Source organism: Solanum pennellii, chromosome 10 (genome assembly GCF_001406875.1).
Source record: "Solanum pennellii chromosome 10, SPENNV200".
NCBI classification, from domain to species: domain Eukaryota; kingdom Viridiplantae; phylum Streptophyta; class Magnoliopsida; order Solanales; family Solanaceae; genus Solanum; species Solanum pennellii.
In genome coordinates this window covers 76,888,120-76,907,756 of record NC_028646.1, presented here as the reverse complement: position 1 = coordinate 76,907,756, position 19,637 = coordinate 76,888,120, and the positions used below count along the sequence as shown (strand labels likewise).

The 19,637-nt window shown below is 34.7% G+C and overlaps 3 protein-coding genes across 8 annotated transcripts in view; all 3 read left to right on the top strand.

Moving 5' to 3' along the window:
- The first annotated feature begins 730 nt into the window (after positions 1 to 730).
- LOC107002592 (stomatal closure-related actin-binding protein 3-like) lies at positions 731 to 7,628 on the top strand. The gene is made up of 13 exons (XM_015200665.2): positions 731 to 1,000; positions 2,414 to 2,712; positions 2,922 to 3,050; positions 3,220 to 3,312; positions 3,425 to 3,565; positions 3,989 to 4,057; positions 4,138 to 4,221; positions 5,270 to 5,450; positions 5,928 to 6,044; positions 6,199 to 6,257; positions 6,415 to 6,549; positions 6,733 to 6,882; positions 7,279 to 7,628. The coding sequence occupies exons 2-13, from the start codon at positions 2,428 to 2,430 to the stop codon at positions 7,315 to 7,317; spliced, it is 1,482 nt and encodes a 493-aa protein (XP_015056151.1). The 5' UTR covers positions 731 to 1,000; positions 2,414 to 2,427; the 3' UTR covers positions 7,318 to 7,628.
- Positions 7,629 to 8,862: 1,234 nt separating this feature from the next.
- On the top strand, positions 8,863 to 11,777 carry LOC107032185 (G2/mitotic-specific cyclin S13-7-like). Of its 2 annotated transcripts, none has more exons than XM_015233773.2 (7): positions 8,863 to 8,953; positions 9,761 to 9,891; positions 10,048 to 10,290; positions 10,415 to 10,540; positions 10,648 to 10,896; positions 11,003 to 11,161; positions 11,244 to 11,777. In XM_015233773.2, exons 1-7 carry the CDS (start codon positions 8,917 to 8,919, stop codon positions 11,574 to 11,576), a joined length of 1,278 nt encoding a protein of 425 aa, XP_015089259.1. In that variant the 5' UTR covers positions 8,863 to 8,916; the 3' UTR covers positions 11,577 to 11,777. The 2 variants fall into 2 exon arrangements, with proteins under 2 accessions (XP_015089259.1, XP_015089258.1); XM_015233772.2 differs by having other exon boundaries at positions 9,761 to 9,954.
- Positions 11,778 to 12,694: 917 nt separating this feature from the next.
- Positions 12,695 to 19,637, top strand: part of LOC107032155 (calmodulin-interacting protein 111) — a 9,668-nt gene continuing 2,725 nt past the window's right edge. For 2 of the 5 annotated variants that reach the window (XR_003574913.1, XM_015233731.2), the window contains exons 1-7: positions 12,695 to 13,126; positions 14,496 to 14,651; positions 14,925 to 15,751; positions 16,401 to 16,605; positions 16,760 to 16,967; positions 17,292 to 17,743; positions 18,158 to 18,584. Coding sequence is in view for 4 of the 5 variants with exons in the window: in XM_015233731.2 (XP_015089217.1) it covers positions 12,839 to 13,126; positions 14,496 to 14,651; positions 14,925 to 15,751; positions 16,401 to 16,605; positions 16,760 to 16,967; positions 17,292 to 17,743; positions 18,158 to 18,584 (2,563 nt within the window). In the remaining variant the exon portion in view is untranslated. Of the gene's footprint in view, positions 13,127 to 13,421; positions 14,389 to 14,495; positions 14,652 to 14,924; positions 15,752 to 16,400; positions 16,606 to 16,759; positions 16,968 to 17,291; positions 17,744 to 18,157; positions 18,585 to 19,637 lie in introns of those variants that run through there. The other 3 variants (XM_015233732.2, XM_027912596.1, XM_027912595.1) reach the window with 3 other exon arrangements.

Sequence of the window (19,637 nt, the reverse complement as noted above, 5' to 3'; positions counted from 1 at the left end):
ACTTTGAACCATTGTCAATTTTACGAAGTTCTTATTAATGAATCATTATTTTTTACCATAAAAATTATTTTTACCTTTTTAAAAATATTTACAATAATATTTACAAACTAAAATATGGAAAAACTCTAAAATATTTTCGATTTTCAAATCTAACATTTGACAATTTAAGATTTTTTATCACAAAATTGAATAAGGAAGAATTTAAGATTTTCGATCACAAAGTTATACATTAAAAGATTCAAACTCAAAGGACTCAAAACTCATAAATAAAGAGTATATCAAAATAAATGAAATATAATTTAATTCACAAGTATTATTTTTTACAAAAGACTTTGACCTATAAAGTCACAAAAATAAATAAATGAAACCGAAAATGATATATCAATATGTTATTACTTTGTTTAAAAAAAATGACTTCATTTTTATTTTAATCTGTTTTAAAAAAAAGACCTTTTTCATTTTTTGACAAAATTTTAACTTTAACTTTTCACATGATATTTTTAAGGCTATAAGATTAAATAATGTTTAAAACCATAAGACAAAAAGTATTCTTTTGTTTTATCAATTCTGTTTCAAGTCAAAGTAAATTATTATTTTTTAAACGGAGAAAGTATTTTGATTAGTTATTCTAAAAAAAATAATTAGAGTGTCCATAGTCTATTATGAGACATAAATAATTACTGTACATATACTATATACATAGTATCTGTAAATGTGTTTTGCTTAGCTGTGAGTAGTAATATAAGAGACTATAGAAAGGGAAAGAGAAAAGGGAAAAACTAAAATCTGGTTAACACAGAAGGAAGGAAGAAGCTTTTCTTTTTCACTTTGCTTTTACAAAAGCAGACATTCATTTCTCTCTCTCTCAAACTTCTTCTTCTCACTTGTTCCCATCACCCTTCTCTCTCTCTCTCAAGAACTTTCAGTTTCAGTGGGGGTCTCTATTCTTCAAGAACATAAAAATATGTTCTTTTCATCTGCCTAATTTCTTCAATAATCTGTAAGTATTTGCATTTCTTTCAGCTTTTTGATTCAATCTTTAGTGTTTTTTTTTCATATGGGGTTCTTCCATTTTTGTTCCTCTGCTAATGCATGAAGTTTTTTTGCTTGTTTGGTGGGGTGGGGGGTTGCTTGGTTTGCTGGTGAGGAAAAGGATGTTTTTTTTAATTCAATGTCTTGATTTTTGCTTCATAAGCATGTTTAGTAAGTAAAGTTTGTGTCTTTTCAGTTTCAAGAACATAAAAATCTTTACTTTTCATCTGCTTAATTTCTTCAATGATCTGCAAGTATTTGCATTTTTTTGTTTTTTGATTTATTCTCGAGTGTTTTTTTCATATGGGGTTCTTCTTCCTTTTTGTTCCTCTACTAATGCATGAAGCTTTTTTGGGAAAAATAATCTATTTTTGCTTGCTTTGCTGTTGAGGAAAAGGATGTTCTTTCCTTAATTGAATGCCTTGATTTTTGCATCTTAAGCATGTTTATTAAGGAAAGTTTGTGTCTTTATTCATCTAATGAAGTATTACACACGCCAAAAAGGGGTTACTGTTAAAGAAATGTCTGTATCAGTAATGAATTTTTGTTTGTAAATTTGGTAATGCATGTGTCAAGACCTAAACTTGGATGTTTTCGTATTCTGTACTTGGAGACAGATAAGCTACTTTACCAAAACAAAAGAATTTTCAATCTCAAGAATATATTATACTATACAAATTAAGGGAAGTGCAACTTCTTTTGATTCTACAGTCTCACATTTCTTATCTTATTTGGCTGTCAAGGTAAATCTTGAGGTTTGCCTTTTCCTCCTTTACATTCTCTGAAAATGTTCATTTTCTTTTTCCAATTTCTTTTTTGGGACAGTTAAGATCAAGAATTGCTGGTTTTTCTGTTTCTCCATTGCTGATGATGGATCTTCACTAGAAAGCTTTTGACCCAATACAATTATTACTAAGTCCAGCAGTAATCATGATGTCTTTAACCCAAACATGCTTTGTTCCTTCTGTAGTTATATATTGCAGACTTTAAACTTTATGTTGCCCCCCCATTCACCTACCAAAACTCTAAATTACCTCCTTTTGGTATATTTTTATTTCTTTCTGTGTGTAACTTTATTCTTATGACACTCTAGTCTTGAAGTTTCTTTATTATTATTTTTTTCATTCCTTGATCAGCAGTTGTTTTGGTAATTTTCTGAATATCATTTTCTACTGTTGTTAGTACGTTTTAGGCAATTGCCCATTCATCTTAGGTTTACATACATATATTTAGTTCCCTTTTTGATGCTTTGGGGTGATGTAGATACAGATGTTCCATGTAGGCTCCAATCTGTTTTTTTTTTTTTTGAACTCTCTTATAGATATTTTATCTCTTGCTGATGTCTGTTGGGAGATTAAATTTATCACATCTTGATGAGCAGATAAAATCTTTCAAATGACCAAGGTCAGTCCAGAATTTGTAGAGGAGCCTCAGATGCAGATAGCCCAGTCAGTATCAAGGGATGTGAGCTTGTCCAATAACCAGTTTCCAACATATAAGTTAGGACCCAACTTTGAGGTTCTACAGGATACAAAGGAGGATAATAAAGGCCCACCTTTAAAGGAGGTAGTCGAGGAAGAAACAAATCGGCTAACAGAACAACACAACCGCCTTTCTGTTCGTGACCTTGCTAGCAAATTTGACAAGAATTTGTCAGCTGCAGCTAAATTGTCTAATGAGGTACATTCATTTTTCTGTTTGCACACTTGTGCCATCTAATTGTTCGTCACGTAGGACAATAGAGATGAAAAGAGTAAACAAAGAGATGGAATTTTTCATGTGAAGCTACACATCATTTACCGCGTTTTTGGTCTTGAGATAGATATATCTTTATGAGATATCAATATAGGAATTGAACTTTATACAAATTGACTTTTTCTTTTTTCCAGGCTAAAATTAGAGAGGCACCTTCTCTAGAGGGACATGTTCTTTTGAAGAAGCTCAGAGATTCTTTAGAATTTCTCAAAGGAAGATTGACAGGACTTAACAAGGAGGACATTGAAAAAACTATTTCATTGGTTAGTCTTCTTTGCAAATTGACCCACATAATTTGAATCAGTGCTTCCTTGTTTGTCTTGCCAAATGTAATGGAAATAAGGATTTTTTTCAGATATGTACTTTGGAGGATTCTCTGTTCACCTAGCTAAATATATATCTTCCTAAAGCCTCACCACATACTTTGTCCAGGTGGAAGCTTTGGCAGTAAAGTTGACACAAAATGAGGGAGAGCTTATACAAGAGAAGTTTGAAGTGAAAAAGCTTGTGAATTTTCTCAAGCAGGTTATTTATATATCGTTTGAATTGTTGTTAAGCCTCAGTCTCTAATCTGTGTGCTTTTCTGCATGTGAGAAAAACATGGAGAAAAGAAACTTAAAAGTAATTTTTCTTATAGGCCTCAGAAGATGCTAAAAGATTGGTTAACCAGGAAAGATCTTTTGCTTGTGCTGAAATTGAGAGTGCCAGATCAGTCGTGCAAAGAATCGGGGAGGCTCTTGACGAAGAAGAAAGGAATTCCCCGACCTCTGCAAAACAGGTAACTACCATGCATTGGTACATTCTTATTATTGATAAATATATATCCATTCATCGCCTCTTTGAAGTCTGTCTTGTTTCTTAAGATATCGATATAGTCAACTTCTGTGCTTTTTACCTTCTGGTAGTTTAATTTTGGTGTACAAAGAATGTATTCCATATTTTCCCTCATAGAATACTTCCTATCAGCTTGTTCCATTTTCCCATTTTCCTACCTGAAAAACCACCGTTCAGGTAGATAAAGGGAACAATTTGTAGAGAACTACAGAAACATCTGAAGTTACTTTGCTGCTTTAGATTTCCAAATTATGGTTTCCTTTTTCTTGACAAGTTGATTATGGTAATTACATACAACTACAATTTGATTTTCATGAAAGGATAAAGGTTTTATATCCCCAATGGAACTAACACTTGTCTTTGCCAGGAAGTGGAGGTACTGCTGGAAGAGGTTCAAGAAGCTAGAAGAATTAAACTTTTGCATCAGCCTAGTAAGGTATGCTTTAAATATGCTTCACTTTACTTTCATAGCCAATCCATGACACCACTTGAACTTCAATATATCTGTTTTTTTAGGTGATGGACATGGAACATGAACTGAGGGCTTTAAGAATCCAGATCAGGGAGAAGTCTACTGTTTCATTTAAGCTTCAGAAAGAGGTATCCTTTTTGTTTAGGATCTAATGATCCAGTGAACCTGGAAGGGTATGGTATATCTTTTCGTGAATGTACAAAATTTAAATTGTAAAAACCTATCTAGAGTGGTCCTCTCTTTCATTATTTGAGCACAGCACTGGCTAGATCAGTTGTGGTTTTCTTGTCTTAGAAAGACTCAAGTGTTCCTATCATGCCACTTCCAGAATAATCGACAATACTTCTCAATGTTCTCTTTCCCCACTAATCCAAGCTATAAGCCAGAAAGCACACTCATAACTAACTGCTGTATGTTTCCTTTGTTATGTTCACTCTTGATCACTTTCAGCAATATCATAGTATCAATCAACTACACCTTAATTCTAACTAGATGGAACCAAAAATATTTCCGATTATGGTACATGTTTCGGGGTTGTTAAGAGGGTAAGAACCTGAAAAATTCCTTTTCATCATCCATCATCGGCTATTAGGAGTTTGCTCTACTTATCCACAAACTGAAACTTATTATTGATCTAGCGCATTGGCTATTTAATGCTTCTCAGTTTTCAGAAGAGGGACAGGTTCTATACAGATTGAAATTACTGTATGCAATTTAACTACCCTTTTTAGTCTAATCAATTATGGCAGTTCCTTACTGTTACTAATGATAGATAAGTCTCGAAATTTCCACTTACTAAAACATGCTGCCCATGATGATTAAAGCTTTCATGAATCCAGAGGGTCCTTCATTTCAAACAATAGATTCAATCAACTACATGTTGCGACTCACTATTAAATTCACGTAAATGAACTATTATACAATATATTGTTTCACTTTATGACCTTTAGAATATAAGACTATTGTGAGACATTAAGAAAATATGTTCATTTTCTTGGAGTCACATGTAGTGCTTTTAAAATTCTAATGTTTTTTTGAGTACCACCAGAGAGGATGCAAGTGTGGAATCTTTTGTCATTTTTATGCACCTATACATTATGTCCAGTAGAATTTATTAGCCTGTAGTAATCTACTTCTTTTCTATTTGGAATATTGATGATTCCTCATTGTTTGCAGCTAACAATGAGCAGAAGAGCCGGGCAGAATAAATCCGAATTTTATGAGTTGATTGGTTCTGAAACGTTAGGTTCTATAATAAGAATCCAGTCATGTTCAAATGAAGCCATTGATGTTTCAAAATGTTCAATTCAGTGGTATCGTTTATCATCTGAATGCAGCAGAAGGGAACCTATTGTTGGTATTAACTCTGCTTTCCATTCTGCATATATCTTCTCATGTCTTTCATTTGAAACAGCTAAAAATTTATCTTCTTGAGTAAATAACACGACTGAACCATCACTCTTTTGTGAGTTTCACATCCCAACTATTTGTTGTTCCCTTTTCCTACCTGAACTATCACCATCTATGTAGAAAACACAGAGTGTTTAGGTAGGAAAAGTGAACAACGGATAGTTGGCTTAATCAGCTTCGAGGTGTATACAATATCCTCTAAAATGCCATAAAAACCTTCTAAAGTTTGAATGAACTGTGATTGAGTCGTATGAGGAATCTGATAACCGTACAGAGCCCCATAAAACGTACATAATAATTGAATTTTAGCAATTGCTTTTGCTCCACCAATTTTGAAATCTAGCTAGTTGGTGAGAGCTTAACATCCTTGTTTTTCGATGCACCACAATTATTGTCACTACATGATTACTGTTCAATGTACCAGGTGCGGACAAATTTGTGTATGCTCCGGAGCCTATTGACGTTGGGAGACTTTTAGAAGCAGATATAGTTTCAAATGGCCAAAAAGTCTCACTGACAACTACTGCTCCTATCGATCCAGGTTGGTCCTGGATCACATTTATTTAAATTTATGAGTTTCCTTCTTAATGTTCACTTCTAAATGTAGCTGTCAATTAACATTTTTTCCTGTGTTGTCTCTTTTATTTTTATGTTAATTACAAAAATGAGAAGTTCTTTAAATTCAATTCTTACAGCATCTGGATTGGGGAGTTATGTCGAGACACTTTTCCGGAAATCGAACATTGAATTCAGCGTAAGTATTCTCATGCAATATCTGCATCTAATACAGTATCCAAAAGTCAAACATCAAACATTCACGTCAGTTCATATTTGTACAGACGTAAAGTAAATCGTGGACTTGTCTGTCAGTTGACTACTTTATACTAATCAGATTATCATTTTTTTTGCAGGTGGTTATTGCACAGATGAATGGACGGAACTATTCATCACGTTCTGCACACTGCTTTCATGTCGGGAAAACAAAGCTGAAGTTGGGCAAAGGATGGATTACAAAAGCTAGAGATTCATACTCTAAGTCTATGCAGGTACTTCATGAAATCATAATTAAGAAAATAGTTCATTCACGCTCCAATAGCCGACTACCAGTGTTTACTATTCAGTTTGAGTTATTAAATGAGCTTCATGCCTTCATAGGTTCTTTTAATTATTCACACCAAATACTAAGTGACAATCATATCTTATATATCCCAAAATGCTTTTAATTTCAGCTATGTGGATTTAGAGGAGGCGGAAATTCTGCGGCAAAGTCATTGTTTTGGCTACCAAGGAAAGGACATTCCTTTGTGTTAGTATTTGAATCAGAGAAAGAAAGAAACGGAGCTCTTATGGCTGCTCGGAAATATGCCATGGATTGCAATGTAAGTAGCTTCTGTTTGTTTCTTCAGCTTCAGCTGCAGATCTTCATTTAGTTATAAATTACTCAATCAACTATGCCTCAGTCCCAAAATAAGTTGAAATCGGTTGTATGAGTTCTCCTTATCCAATCTTATCTGTTAATAGGGGATAACAACTAGTGTCATTAAAGTATAGTGAGTTGTTGCTCAGACTCTTGAAAAATGCTACGACACTCGTGTTGGATCCTCGTAAAATGCACTACTTTTGGAGTATCTGACACACATCCGTCAACATTTTTGAAGAGTCCGAGCAACACAGAATGAGTGTAATCACTAACTAAAAATCTTGAATCCGCAACTGCTCCTGTTCCTCTCCCCTCAAGTTAGAGATACTAAGACATTTTTTTTCTAAAATTACAGGTAATTCTTGCTGGACCTGATGATGATGCTTTGCTTTAGACATATACTGATTTCCAAGTTATTTTCACCAATGAGAGTCACTTAATTAGTTTTTTTAAAATTTTTTTTTGGTGATTATAATTAGTTTTTTTTCCCTTCTTTCAAATATGAGTGCTCAATTTCTTATTATATTTGTGTGTGATTTAGTAATCAAACATGTCTTGTCATTGTAATTTTTTTACTAATTAGTTACATCCTTTCTAGGCAATGTTCTTTTTTTTAGTTTTGCCTTATTATGGGTTGTAACAAATTTTACTAATTGATGGTCCATTTGCATTTTTAATGAAATTCCTTTTTACTACCTCTTTTTAATGAAATTCCATACGCGACTTAGATTACATTCTTAAATTATTATTCTTAACAAAAGAAAAACACATCTTTAGAGTCCATCTATTAAAATTTGTCAAAAAATTAGCGAATTTCATTCAAAAACATATGCAATTCATATCATTATTGAATTCTCATAAAAAAAATTCTATTATTTTATTATCGATTGGAAAAAGCTTTCAAAATTAATAAAAAGATTTTTTTTGGAAACCCTTGTTTGCTTGTTAAAAAAAATAAAGTTAGGATGGTGGGAGTCTACGAGCTAAAAAAATTCACAAAAATGTTTTAGATGTATGTAGAATGAACATAATTGGTTTGATTTATGAAGTTTTGTTGAGAATAGTGTGAATCGTACATATGAAGAATTTGTTAATTTTTGAGAAATTTTAAATAATCGAGGAATGAATTCTATTAAGAAAAATAATCTATTTTATTTTAGCAATGGTTAATGTAACCCATTAATACCACATAATCTCTCATTGACTATGAGATAATTCGTAGTAGTGGTAGGAAAGAGCATAATTAATAAATGAATAAAAAAATAAAAAAAACCATTAAATTGATTACGAATAATGTTCGATTGATGAATTCAAAAAATTATGGTGAAATAAATAGATGCGTGAATATGTTTGAAAGATAAAGATATTATGTTAACAAGAGATAGAGCTGCAATTGCTACCATTTACATCTGTCAACTAATTGAAAACTTGTTAAATCATAACTTTAATTTTTGTATTTTCTTTTTTTATAAGTATTATTTCGACTATGACTTCTTTCAAATTTCTAATTACCAAATATCATTCATATTATCCGTCTTATATAAAGAAACAATTTTAGTGTATTCTTTTATTTATAATTATTAAAATAAAAAAAATTAACGTATAAAGAAACGATTCATATAGTTTATTCCAACTAGTTGAATCGAGTGAACAATTAAGCTCAAAATTTGTTAGATTAGTATCAGTAATATTAATATTTCAATATAAAAAATGGCAGTGGTAATAATTTCCTAATTTTACAATAAACAAAATTAAACACAACGGTAAGTTTTGGACAGTCCTTAATGGGCTTTATTACAGGAATAAGCCCAACTGTCTGATACTCTCAATCACGACCGTTAGATATAAAACTTCATCCAACGGCTTAGATTGAACCAAAAAAATGAGACCGTTGGGAGTGAAGCGGCGATTTGTGAAGCTTCAAATAGGGTGTCTTTCTTCTTCATTTTCCCAAAATATTCAGAGAGGAAAAGCTTCAAAGTTTCTGTAAAAAATGGCTTCAAGAAATGTTCTTCAACACCAGAATAAAGGTGAAAGACTTTCTTTGTTATCTTTCAATTCTTTTTTCGGTTTTCGATTCAATAAGTTTTCTTGTTTTTTGTTCAAAAAATCCCAAATGGTGTAACACCCATGGATCTAATTTGGTTCAAAGATTTCACATTTCTGTAATGGGTGTTACAATTTCTACTTACTTAGTTCTTTTGTTATGTTTTTTGGGTTGGGTGTGTTAAAGATGCTTAGATTAAATATGTAAGCAAGATGTTGTTGGAGTGTAACCTGATGAGAAATGAGGCCTACTTGATATTCTATAAATAGGTTTCTCATAATATATTCAGGATACAAATTTGTATCTTTTTGTGTTGTTTAGGGTTTGTTAATGGGTGAATCTATTGAAATGTTCATGGTAGATGGTAAATGATGTAACACTATCGAACTCTCATAAGTAGTTTCGAATGTTAATGGTGTTTTATTTTGCAAGGACGGATCATAACTTAGCTAGATCTTGTCTTTGTGTTATAGAATTAACTTAATATGTGTTATAAATTGTGGTTATTGATTGAACCCTCTCGTGTTTATGATAGATGGTTCAGTAAATGGTGTTAACACAATGAACTCTTTAAGTAGTATTGGATGTTAATGGTGTTGGATTTGCAGGGATGGATTGTAACTTTAGCTTAGATCTTGTTTTTGTGTTACGAATTTCAATTAATATGTAGTAGTATAAATGTTCAACCCCGAATGATTTAAGTAAGCCTAAGAAGGGCTTCATAGCTCATAAACTTAAGATCCTGGATGTTTGTTTGGTGTGCTAAATTTAAGTGTTTGTTATTGTTTAGGTGAGGTACTTGTCCCTGGTGTATTAAAGCAGAAAAAGAATATGGTAGCAGAAGGGAGAAACCGAAAGGCGCTTGGAGATATTGGGAATCTGGCTACAGGCTGTGGAGTCGAAGGAAAGCCACTTCCTCAGGTATCTCGCCCCGTAACAAGGAGCTTTTGTGCACAATTGTTGGCAGCACCTCAAAATCAGAAGGTTATGACAATAAAGTCATAATCATATTTTAATTGCATTTCAATCTCAATGTGATGTTATGTACTAATGTGGCTCTTCTTGAACTGTTTGCAGAAATCTGTGGCTGTTAATGTAAAAGTAGCAAATGTTGCTAATGGAGCTCAAAAAGTACCTGTAGGAAGGAAGCCAGCTCAGAAGAAAGTCACAGTAAAGCCAAAACCCGAGGAGATTATTGAAATTAGTCCCGACACTAGAGAGAAACTAATGGAGAAGAAGATGCTTGGGAAGAAGCAGGCTGCTGAAGACATAACAAAGAAGAAATCAACTCTTACTTCAACCCTCACTGCTCGAAGCAAGGTTCAATATGCCTCTTTTGTTAATTGTGGAACATTATCGATATATAGAGGATTGTTTTGTGTTTTACATAATTGTCATTTGTATAACTAGAGGAATGTCTGATGTTTTTGTCAACTTAATATAGGCTGCGTGTGGTCTGAGTAAGAAACCAAAGGAGCAGATTGTGGACATTGATGCTGCAGATGTAAACAATGAATTGGCAGTTCTGGAATATGTTGAAGACATTTACAACTTCTACAAACTAGCCGAGGTATCCATCGTCTTGAACATGAGCTCATGTCGATTGCTGCTGTCTATGTTTGTTTCTTGTTTACTAGTAATATTGTGATCAACTCAAATACTTGTGCTTTTTTGCAGAGTGAGACAAGAGTTCATGATTACATTGATTCACAGCCTGAGATAAACGAAAAAATGAGAGCAATTCTGATTGATTGGTTAATTGAAGTCCACCACAAGTTTGAACTTAATCCAGAAACTCTTTACCTCACAATAAACATTGTTGATCGCTACCTCACTGTGGAGACTTCATCAAGAAGGGAATTGCAGTTGTTGGGCATTAGTGCCATGCTCATAGCCTCCAAATATGAAGAAATTTGGGCTCCTGAGGTATATTTCTAGAGCTTATCGAATAATATATTGAAGTCTCTTTCACCATATAAGCTGCTAATGGCTAAGCTAACAGTTTTCTGAATGTTCTAATTTGATTCTTCAGGTCAATGACTTCGTGTGCATCGCAGACAAAACTTACAGTCATGATCAGGTGTTAGCTATGGAGAAACAAATTCTTGGGAAACTGGAATGGTACCTAACAGTCCCAACACCTTACGTGTTCCTCGTACGTTTCATCAAAGCTTCTCTGCCTGATTCAGAAGTAAGTCCTTTTAACATTCTTGGCTATTTTATTTGTGTCCCAATGAGAGTTTATCGTACTAACTGAATTCCTTGAAAACCAGATGGAGAACATGGTATATTTTCTGGCTGAACTGGGATTGATGAATTATGCAACCATTATCTACTGTCCATCAATGATTGCTGCCTCAGCTGTCTATGCTGCTCGACACACTCTCAACCGAACCCCATTTTGGAATGGGACACTCAAGCTGCACACTGGTTTCTCAGAGTCTCAAGTAATAGAGTGCTCGAGGCAGTTAGTCAGCTATCACTCCGAGGCTGCAAATCACAAGCTCAAGGTGATTTACAAGAAGTACTCAAACTCTGAGAGAGGCGCTGTTGCATTACTACCTCCAGCCAAATCCCTGTTGACTGCATCATCATCATCATCATGATGCTAGCTGAAGCTGCCCCAAATGCAATTAATACTACTGACTGGGAAGATGACTTAATATTTTTCTGTTTCCATCAATCAAGAATCCCCTTTTGTTGTTGCACCCCCCTTTTATTTGGTTTCTATTAGTAGTACTACTTGAGCTCCAAGTAGTGTAACCCATGACTAAAATGAGAAATGGAAATTTGCTTATTTTTTCTAATGGTCGTGGTATCTGAATCTTCACACGAATAGCTGGACAAAAGATAATAAAAAAAAAAGATAATGGTTGGTATTATTATAAGGTATTTGGAGGATAGATGTCTAATATGAGATCCACCTTAATGCCACCAAAGATAGTGAACTCCTGCTACAACTGCTCTGTTAAGTCAGTAGAGAGAATACCCAAACGGGTAGAGGGTTTTAAACTCTACCAGAGTGGTATTGGGACTGGCCCTCATATTAGACCTTACTAACCCCAAATATCCATTCATTACTTTTCATATAATAATCTCCCATCATCTTATTACTCCCACTTGGGTTACAGGCCCTCGTAACTGAGCCCAGTGCTACTACCCTTCTTTTCCTATTTCTTTATACAATCAAAACACATTTTCCCCAAACGATGTGGGACTATCACACTCCCTCTAAACCTATCATCTTTTTTTTTTTTTATTGTGAAGTAATATTATTGGCTCTCGTTAATAGTTTATCGGGAAAAACTTGTCTATTTTCACAAGATGATTATATTGAGTATTTTGTTGTTATTATTATTTCCGTTTCGTTTTTATGTGGACCAAGTACAAAATTTTAAAAAGTATATACTCCCTCCGTCTCATTTTATGTGACACAATTTCCTTTTTGGTCAATCCCAAAAAGAATGTCACATTTCTTCATACCATAAGTATTTAAATGTATAATTTCTTTTTTACCCTTGTTGGTCCCATTTAATTTAAAAATAGTACTCAAATATATTTATGAGGAGAGAGAAAAGTGAGTCTACTTTTGAACGACAATTTGATAAATATTTCATAGCCGTTTCTTGAACTCCGTGCCCGATCAAATGTTGTCACATAAAATGGGACGAAGGAATACCCTTTTCTGAGGATAAAAACACAATTCCTGAAAAGTTGGGGACGAAAATAGCATTTTATTTTTGTGCTAAACCTCTGTAAAGGGTTTTAACAGCCATAGCAGCAGAAGAAGAAAGAAAGAAGAAAAATTCACAATTTGTTTGATTAATAATCTCATTTTTTTGGTTAGCAATCTTTTAATTTTAGAAAAATGCCTTCAAAGAAGAAGAATCAGAAGTCAGCATCAAGGCTTTCACAGTCAGAACTTAGTGATACTTCATCAGTTTTGACTTCATCAGATGTGGAATTTACTGTAGGGGAGCTTAAGTGTTGTCTTGAAGAAGCTTCGAGAAAGTTCCCGTCTTTGATTTCTGAAACAGATTTTATTGGTCGAATATCAGAAGATGCTGTGGAGACTGTGGATACCAAAGGCTGTAAAATTTGGCTTTCGGAATCTTCCATGCTTGCTTCTTCTATTTCTCCTGGCTCCATTGTATCGGTAAATTTGTTTTTTTCTTTCATCTCTGTAGTTGCAAGTCAAAAAAATCCGATTTTTGTATTTCTATATGTATGTGTTATTTGCTAGCAGAGGCGGAGCCAAGTGTATCAATATATTAAGGAAGTCAAGGGGGTAAATATATAATACTTCCTCTGTCCCAATTTAAGTGTCTTTAGTTTGACTGGGTACAAAGTTTAATTTGTATAGTTCTTTAAATTTTGTGGTCTTGAATTTGCCATGAAGCATGTTGGAACATAAAAGAGAATATTCTTACATAGCTATATAGTGTAGTTTCCTGGTGAAGGGGTGGCGCTGCCACTGTTTACTAGATGCTTATTAGGGGTTGCTGTGGTTGTTATGACTTAAACATACATTAAATTATATCTGTGTGTGTGTGTGTTTGCTGTTTATTGTAGGTATTTCAGGGGTTTGATGTGGTTCTAATGGAAAAATTGTAGCTTTGTGTGTGTGTGTTTTTGCTGTTTATTATAGGTATTTCAGGGGTTTGATGTGGTTCTAATGGAAAAAATAATAGCTATTGTGTGTGTGTTTTTTGCTGTTTATTGTAGGTGTTTTAGGGGTTTGATGTGGTTCTAATGGAAAAAATTATAGTTGTGTGTGTGTGTGTGTGGTGGTTGTGCATATTATATGTAATACAAACACACACGCACACACACACATATATATCTGTGTGTGTGTGTGTTGGATTTTCTTTAGTCTCTTTTGAACATTGAGAATATTGTTTGCTTTTTTCTCCTTTACTTTTGATTTACATCGAGTTGTTCTCTTTTCTCTTTGATCAGTTGATGTATGAATTTAATGTACAAAATTACATGTGTGTCTTGCTAACTGCATCCTTAATGTGAGATGAATTCTGCTTGTGCTTGAATTTAGTTAATAAACATAAGTTGTAACTAATTTATGTTTATATTTTTTTATTCAATTATGACTTGAGCTCGAATTAGAATTTAAGATGAGCCTCTTTCAACTAAAGAATATATTCATGACAATCATTAAAAAGAGCTGCTTTTAATTTCTCTTTCACGTCTGCTAAAGAAATTGTCCTATTGTGAAGATAATATTTGTCTTTCTTCCAGATAGATTTTGAATAAGGGAAAAAGGAGCTCGTAAAAAATCATACAATGTATTACTTATGAAAGTGTTTGAAATCTTTTTAGCTGGTTTTTGATTTGGGAAGGGGGTGTTTTCTGATGCAATGTGCTTTCTCAGGCTTTACACATATGCAACATAAGCTATAGTATGTAATTCCGCATATACCATTGCTTCCTTATCAATTTTCAATCTTCCTTGAAGTTAAACATTTATTGGTGTCAAACTTTGATCTTATGTTACTTTTTAATGCTAACAGGTATCCCTTGCTTCTTTGAAGAAATATGAAAGTAACTTCCCTCTTAGCTCATTAGCAGATGAGTGTACAAGGCATTTTGGGCTTGATTGTACAGAAAATGTGGATCATGAAGCAGGAAATTTCTTTGCTCTTGCGTCTGTTTTCCCATCTTGTAAGGTTTGGATGCAAATATTTGTTTTGTTTTTCCTTTTCGGCTGTTCCTCTGCTGTCCAATTCCAGTGACTTAATTTTGTCAAATAAGCATATAAAGCTGGAAATTGCTTTAAATGTTTTTTTTTTTTTTGATAATCTAAAAACTTTTCTTACAAGTTATGAAATTTGTTATTACTGGCGCTGATGTTGGCTTATTATCAATTTTGAAGAGAGGTGTTGTTGTATTCTTACCAGACGGTAGAATTTTGCATTGACTTGACATTCATCTCTTTGCAGGTTTTAAAAAATGGAGCACGATTATCTTCAAGCCTCTCATGGAGTATGGGTTATCCTGCTTCGGGTAGGATTATTTTTGTTCACCCTATTCGTGATCATACCATAAGGAGTATTGCACGTGGAAGCAACCAATCGTCCAATGGTAAAGTTAGTTCCCTTTTGGTTAGTAACTGTGAGGAGCTATCTTTGTTGCTGGTATCTCGTAATGGACTACCACCGTTGAACAGCTTCGTATCCTCTCAATATTCAATAACTGAAACAAGAAATGGTCGAGGTGAGACTATGGCAGGTTCATCTCCTCGGACTCCATTACACTCTCGTTCTAGACTTAATTCTCCTAGCACCAGGGAGTTCAATACACCCAAGGATCAAGAGTCAGTGTCGATCTCTTCTGATGCCGGTGACCCAACTAGTGAAATATTCAACATAAGAGAAGTTTTGGTGAATGACCAATCAAAAAAACTTATACAAACCTGTACAGCTTCGTGGTTGTGTTCTCGCATTTTACTATCTGGAAATCTTGTCATTGTCCCACTGCTTTCAAGGCTGTGTTTTTTCCAGGTTACAGGTGCTTCTTCTCCACAAAGTTTCGGGGACTATGGTAATGTTGCTTTCTCTGTAGATCACAAAACAAAAGTAGTTCTACATTTACCCCAGGACACTGAAGTGGGAACTCCAATAACAAGCTTATCACCATCAGACCTTGAACTTAGAAATATGAACAATAAGGATGGAGTTGACTACGCAAAATTGGGTGGTCTTTCTGAAGAATTTGCAGTTCTAATGGACATAATAATATCGTCGGCTGTGAAGGGTACAATGGCTAGGTACACTCTTTTTCTAATGTAAATTTCAGTTTTTCTCTAAAAGCATATAACTTTTGTTACTATGGCAAAATTATCTTTAGAAATATAGTGATCTGCTTGCTTTCTTGGTATGAAAAGTTGGTTATGTAGGCTTACAATCCTTTCTAGGTTGTTCCAATCGGGCCAAATAATGGATTAGCCTATTTTAGAAGTTCGTTCGATCTTAATTTCCTCTCAACCACCTTGCTCCACTGCTCCTTTCTCCTGCTATAATGCCATATGGAGTATGAACTTATGTATATGCAATTTTTCCTTTAAAAAATGATTAAATTCTTAACGCTTGATATCGTTACTGTCAGATTTACCTTTGTTGCAGCACATTGTTAATAGCATTAATATATTTTCACAACTCCTGCCAGAATTTTATTAAGGACCTTTCCCTTTTCCTTTATTGGGTCAGGAGTAGCTTGGTCCCTAGGATATTCATTGGAATTTCTGAAGGCAAATGTATATGTCTTATTCAGGAAATCAGCTTTTACTTTCTGGGGATGTTGTTGTCTGTTTTGCACTGCTAATGAGCTGCCTATTACACCAATGTAGTAAAATCAGTCAATGTAGAAAATGTCTACTTTCTGTATCATATGTTAATGTTCAGTTGTCAATATTTCAGCATGGGTTTACGACCTACAAAGGGAGTACTTCTTCATGGGCCACCTGGGACTGGAAAGACTGCTTTGGCACGATTATGTGCCCATAAAGCTGGTGTAAACCTATTCTCTGTCAATGGGCCTGAAGTAATTAGTCAATATTATGGTGAAAGTGAACGAGCATTGAACGAGGTGTTTGATTCAGCGAGTCAAGCAGCTCCTGCCGTGGTTTGCTTCCTCACTTTTTAATCCAGTTTAGATATCTTCTGTTTTAGAAATAAACTTGCTTGTGTCAGGTCACGGTTGCTGCAATATATAGGCTTTCTAATTTCAAATGTCAATTAATTAAGTTTTAATGACCCAGAGCCTTTTTTCATTGTAGGTCTTCATTGATGAGTTGGACGCCATTGCGCCTGCTCGTAAAGATGCAGGTGAAGAGCTTTCTCAAAGAATGGTAGCTACATTGTTAAACTTGATGGATGGAATAAGAAGAGCTGATGGTGTGCTTGTTATTGCTGCAACCAATCGACCTGACAGTGTTGAACCAGCTCTTAGACGACCTGGAAGACTTGACAGGGAAATTGAAATAGGTCACTACAGAATCCTATCACTTTTTGTTATCAGACTTCATATAACAACAAATGACTTGGATATCTACTGCAAATTACTGGACGCTCATACAATAATTCAATATTTCTCAGGGTTTATCATTACTGCTGTTACTCTTCATATTCTTGTTGTGAGTTAACTGAACGTAGAGTCATCATGAGATCTTTGACTTATGCCATGTGCTTGAAAGTTGAAATCAACTCCCCCTCCCCCCCCCCCCCCACCCCCCTCTTTTCTTTTTTATATATATAGTGCTTTTGATGTGATATGTGAACCTTTCTCATTTCATGGAAAAATATGTTTAGGCGTACCATCTGCCAGACAACGGTTTGAAATACTACAGACATTGCTTGGTGAAATGGAACATGCTCTTTTGGACAAGGATGTTCACGACCTTGCAACAGCTACACATGGTTTCGTGGGCGCTGACCTAGCTGCTTTGTGCAATGAAGCGGCTTTGAATTGTCTTCGTGAACATGTCGAGTCAAAAACATGCTTTGGAAATACTCAATATAAACCTTCAATGCCAACATATGATGCATGCCTTGGCAGGAATGGTACCCATTGCTTACAAGACAATGAAGACCTTTCTTCTAACGGTGATTTCGAGGGGGCATCTTCATCTATTTCAGAAGCATGTATTTCATCAGATATTCCAAGAAACTTCACTCGCGTGGCACAAACAGACACCCTTAGGATCACTTTTAAAGATTTTGAAAGGGCTAGAATGAAAATAAGGCCAAGTGCCATGAGAGAGGTATATTTTACCTTGTTAATAGTTTTTTTGTTGTTAAACATTGTTGGAAATTTAAAGTCGGTGATATCTAATATTGATTTGCTGGTCACATTCAGATATTTGTATGATAACAAGTTTCAGAGCGGGCTATTTCTTTTATGGTGTTTGATCATCATGCTTGTAGTTTTGGGATTGACCTTCATCAAATTGCATTGTTGAGTCATTTTTTGTAACGGATCAAGTTTTTAACATGCCTTTGACTGATCTAGTGCAGCTGGTTATGATCTAAGGTTGATCATGGATGCTTATATTTGTGCTTTATTTTTCATTTGAAGTTCCCAGTACCTGTTGTTTCAACTGAGTTGCATAAGGACCATATGTAGACATCTGGAATTGCAGTCTGTACTGAACTGAAATATCTCTTCTTAATATCAGGTTATACTTGAGGTTCCAAAGGTAAACTGGGATGATGTCGGAGGGCAGAGGGAGGTTAAGATGCAACTTATAGAAGCTGTTGAATGGCCTCAAAAACACCAGGAGGCTTTCAACCGCATTGGCACTCGTCCTCCTACTGGAGTTTTGATGTTTGGTCCTCCAGGATGCAGCAAAACATTGTTAGCTCGTGCAGTTGCTTCTGAAGCAGGGTTGAACTTTCTTGCGGTGAAGGGCCCTGAGCTTTACAGCAAATGGGTGGGTGAATCAGAAAAAGCTGTTAGGTCACTATTTGCAAAGGCTAGAGCGAATTCTCCTTCAATTATATTTTTTGATGAAATAGATGGCCTTGCTGTTGTACGTGGCAAAGAAAGTGATGGGATTTCTGTGTCAGATCGGGTCATGAGTCAACTTCTTATTGAATTAGATGGTGAGTGTTCCACACTTAAAAGGACTTCTCAGCTTTTCTACATTTGAAGTCTATTCAAGAACATTAGTGGTCATTATACTCCAATCTTGTTTGTCTTAGGTAAGTAAGTTTAGTTCGTGGCCATTTGACTAAGCATATTCTTGTCATGAAACCCGATGACTGTGCTGTCAAGCTCCACTGCAAAATTTAAAGGGATACAAAATTATGTTTTTCATGGGGTCAGGAAGAAACTTCTAAGATAAATGAATCAAGAACATCATATACTGAACTCCCTACGTTTTTCATGGGTCTGGAAAGATCTTCTAAATTTGATTAGTCAAGAACAATGCCAAATACTAGGCACTGCCTCCCTTCTTGTGATACCATCTTTCTCCATATGCTGCTGTAGTTTTGATGTTAAAAGAAACGGGTATGTTTTGTGTTAGGTATAAACTACCTCTTTAGGGTGGTGAGTTTCAGCAGGGTTGAATCCAAAGTAACATTAAGTGCAACTATCACACATTGGTATGTATTCGAGATGCAAACATTCAGTTTTTAGAAGGCTTTTATTGATTTTTAAAGGCAGGTCCTCATTATGTAACTACACAAAAGTCATACAATTCAACATGGGTATAACAATGCAAAAGAGAGTGTACAACATAGTTTTTAAGTCTTTTTGATCAGTGAGTGAGTTCCAGTCTTTATTCATGTCAGAAGCAGGTACTTACGGATGTCTTGTTAATAACTGGAGGAATGATGTAGTGCAGACTACAAGAGTGATTTGGTTGTAGAGTGATATTGCTGTCTAGAGGTGTAGTTTCTTGAACTTTTTGTTGTTTGAAATCAATCCTAAAGGAACAGAACATGAGATGCTTATCTCCACATTGAATCTGAGACACTAATCTGTATACCTAGTGTAAGCTACGACACTAGGTATAAAAAGCCAATTTTTTTTTAAGCTAATCTGTATAATATCTAGATATGCGGGAATATAAAGCAGTGACATGCTTAAGCATTCTTGCTTGACAATCGCTGATGTATGTTTGGTGTTAAGGTGAAGTGCCCCCCCACCCA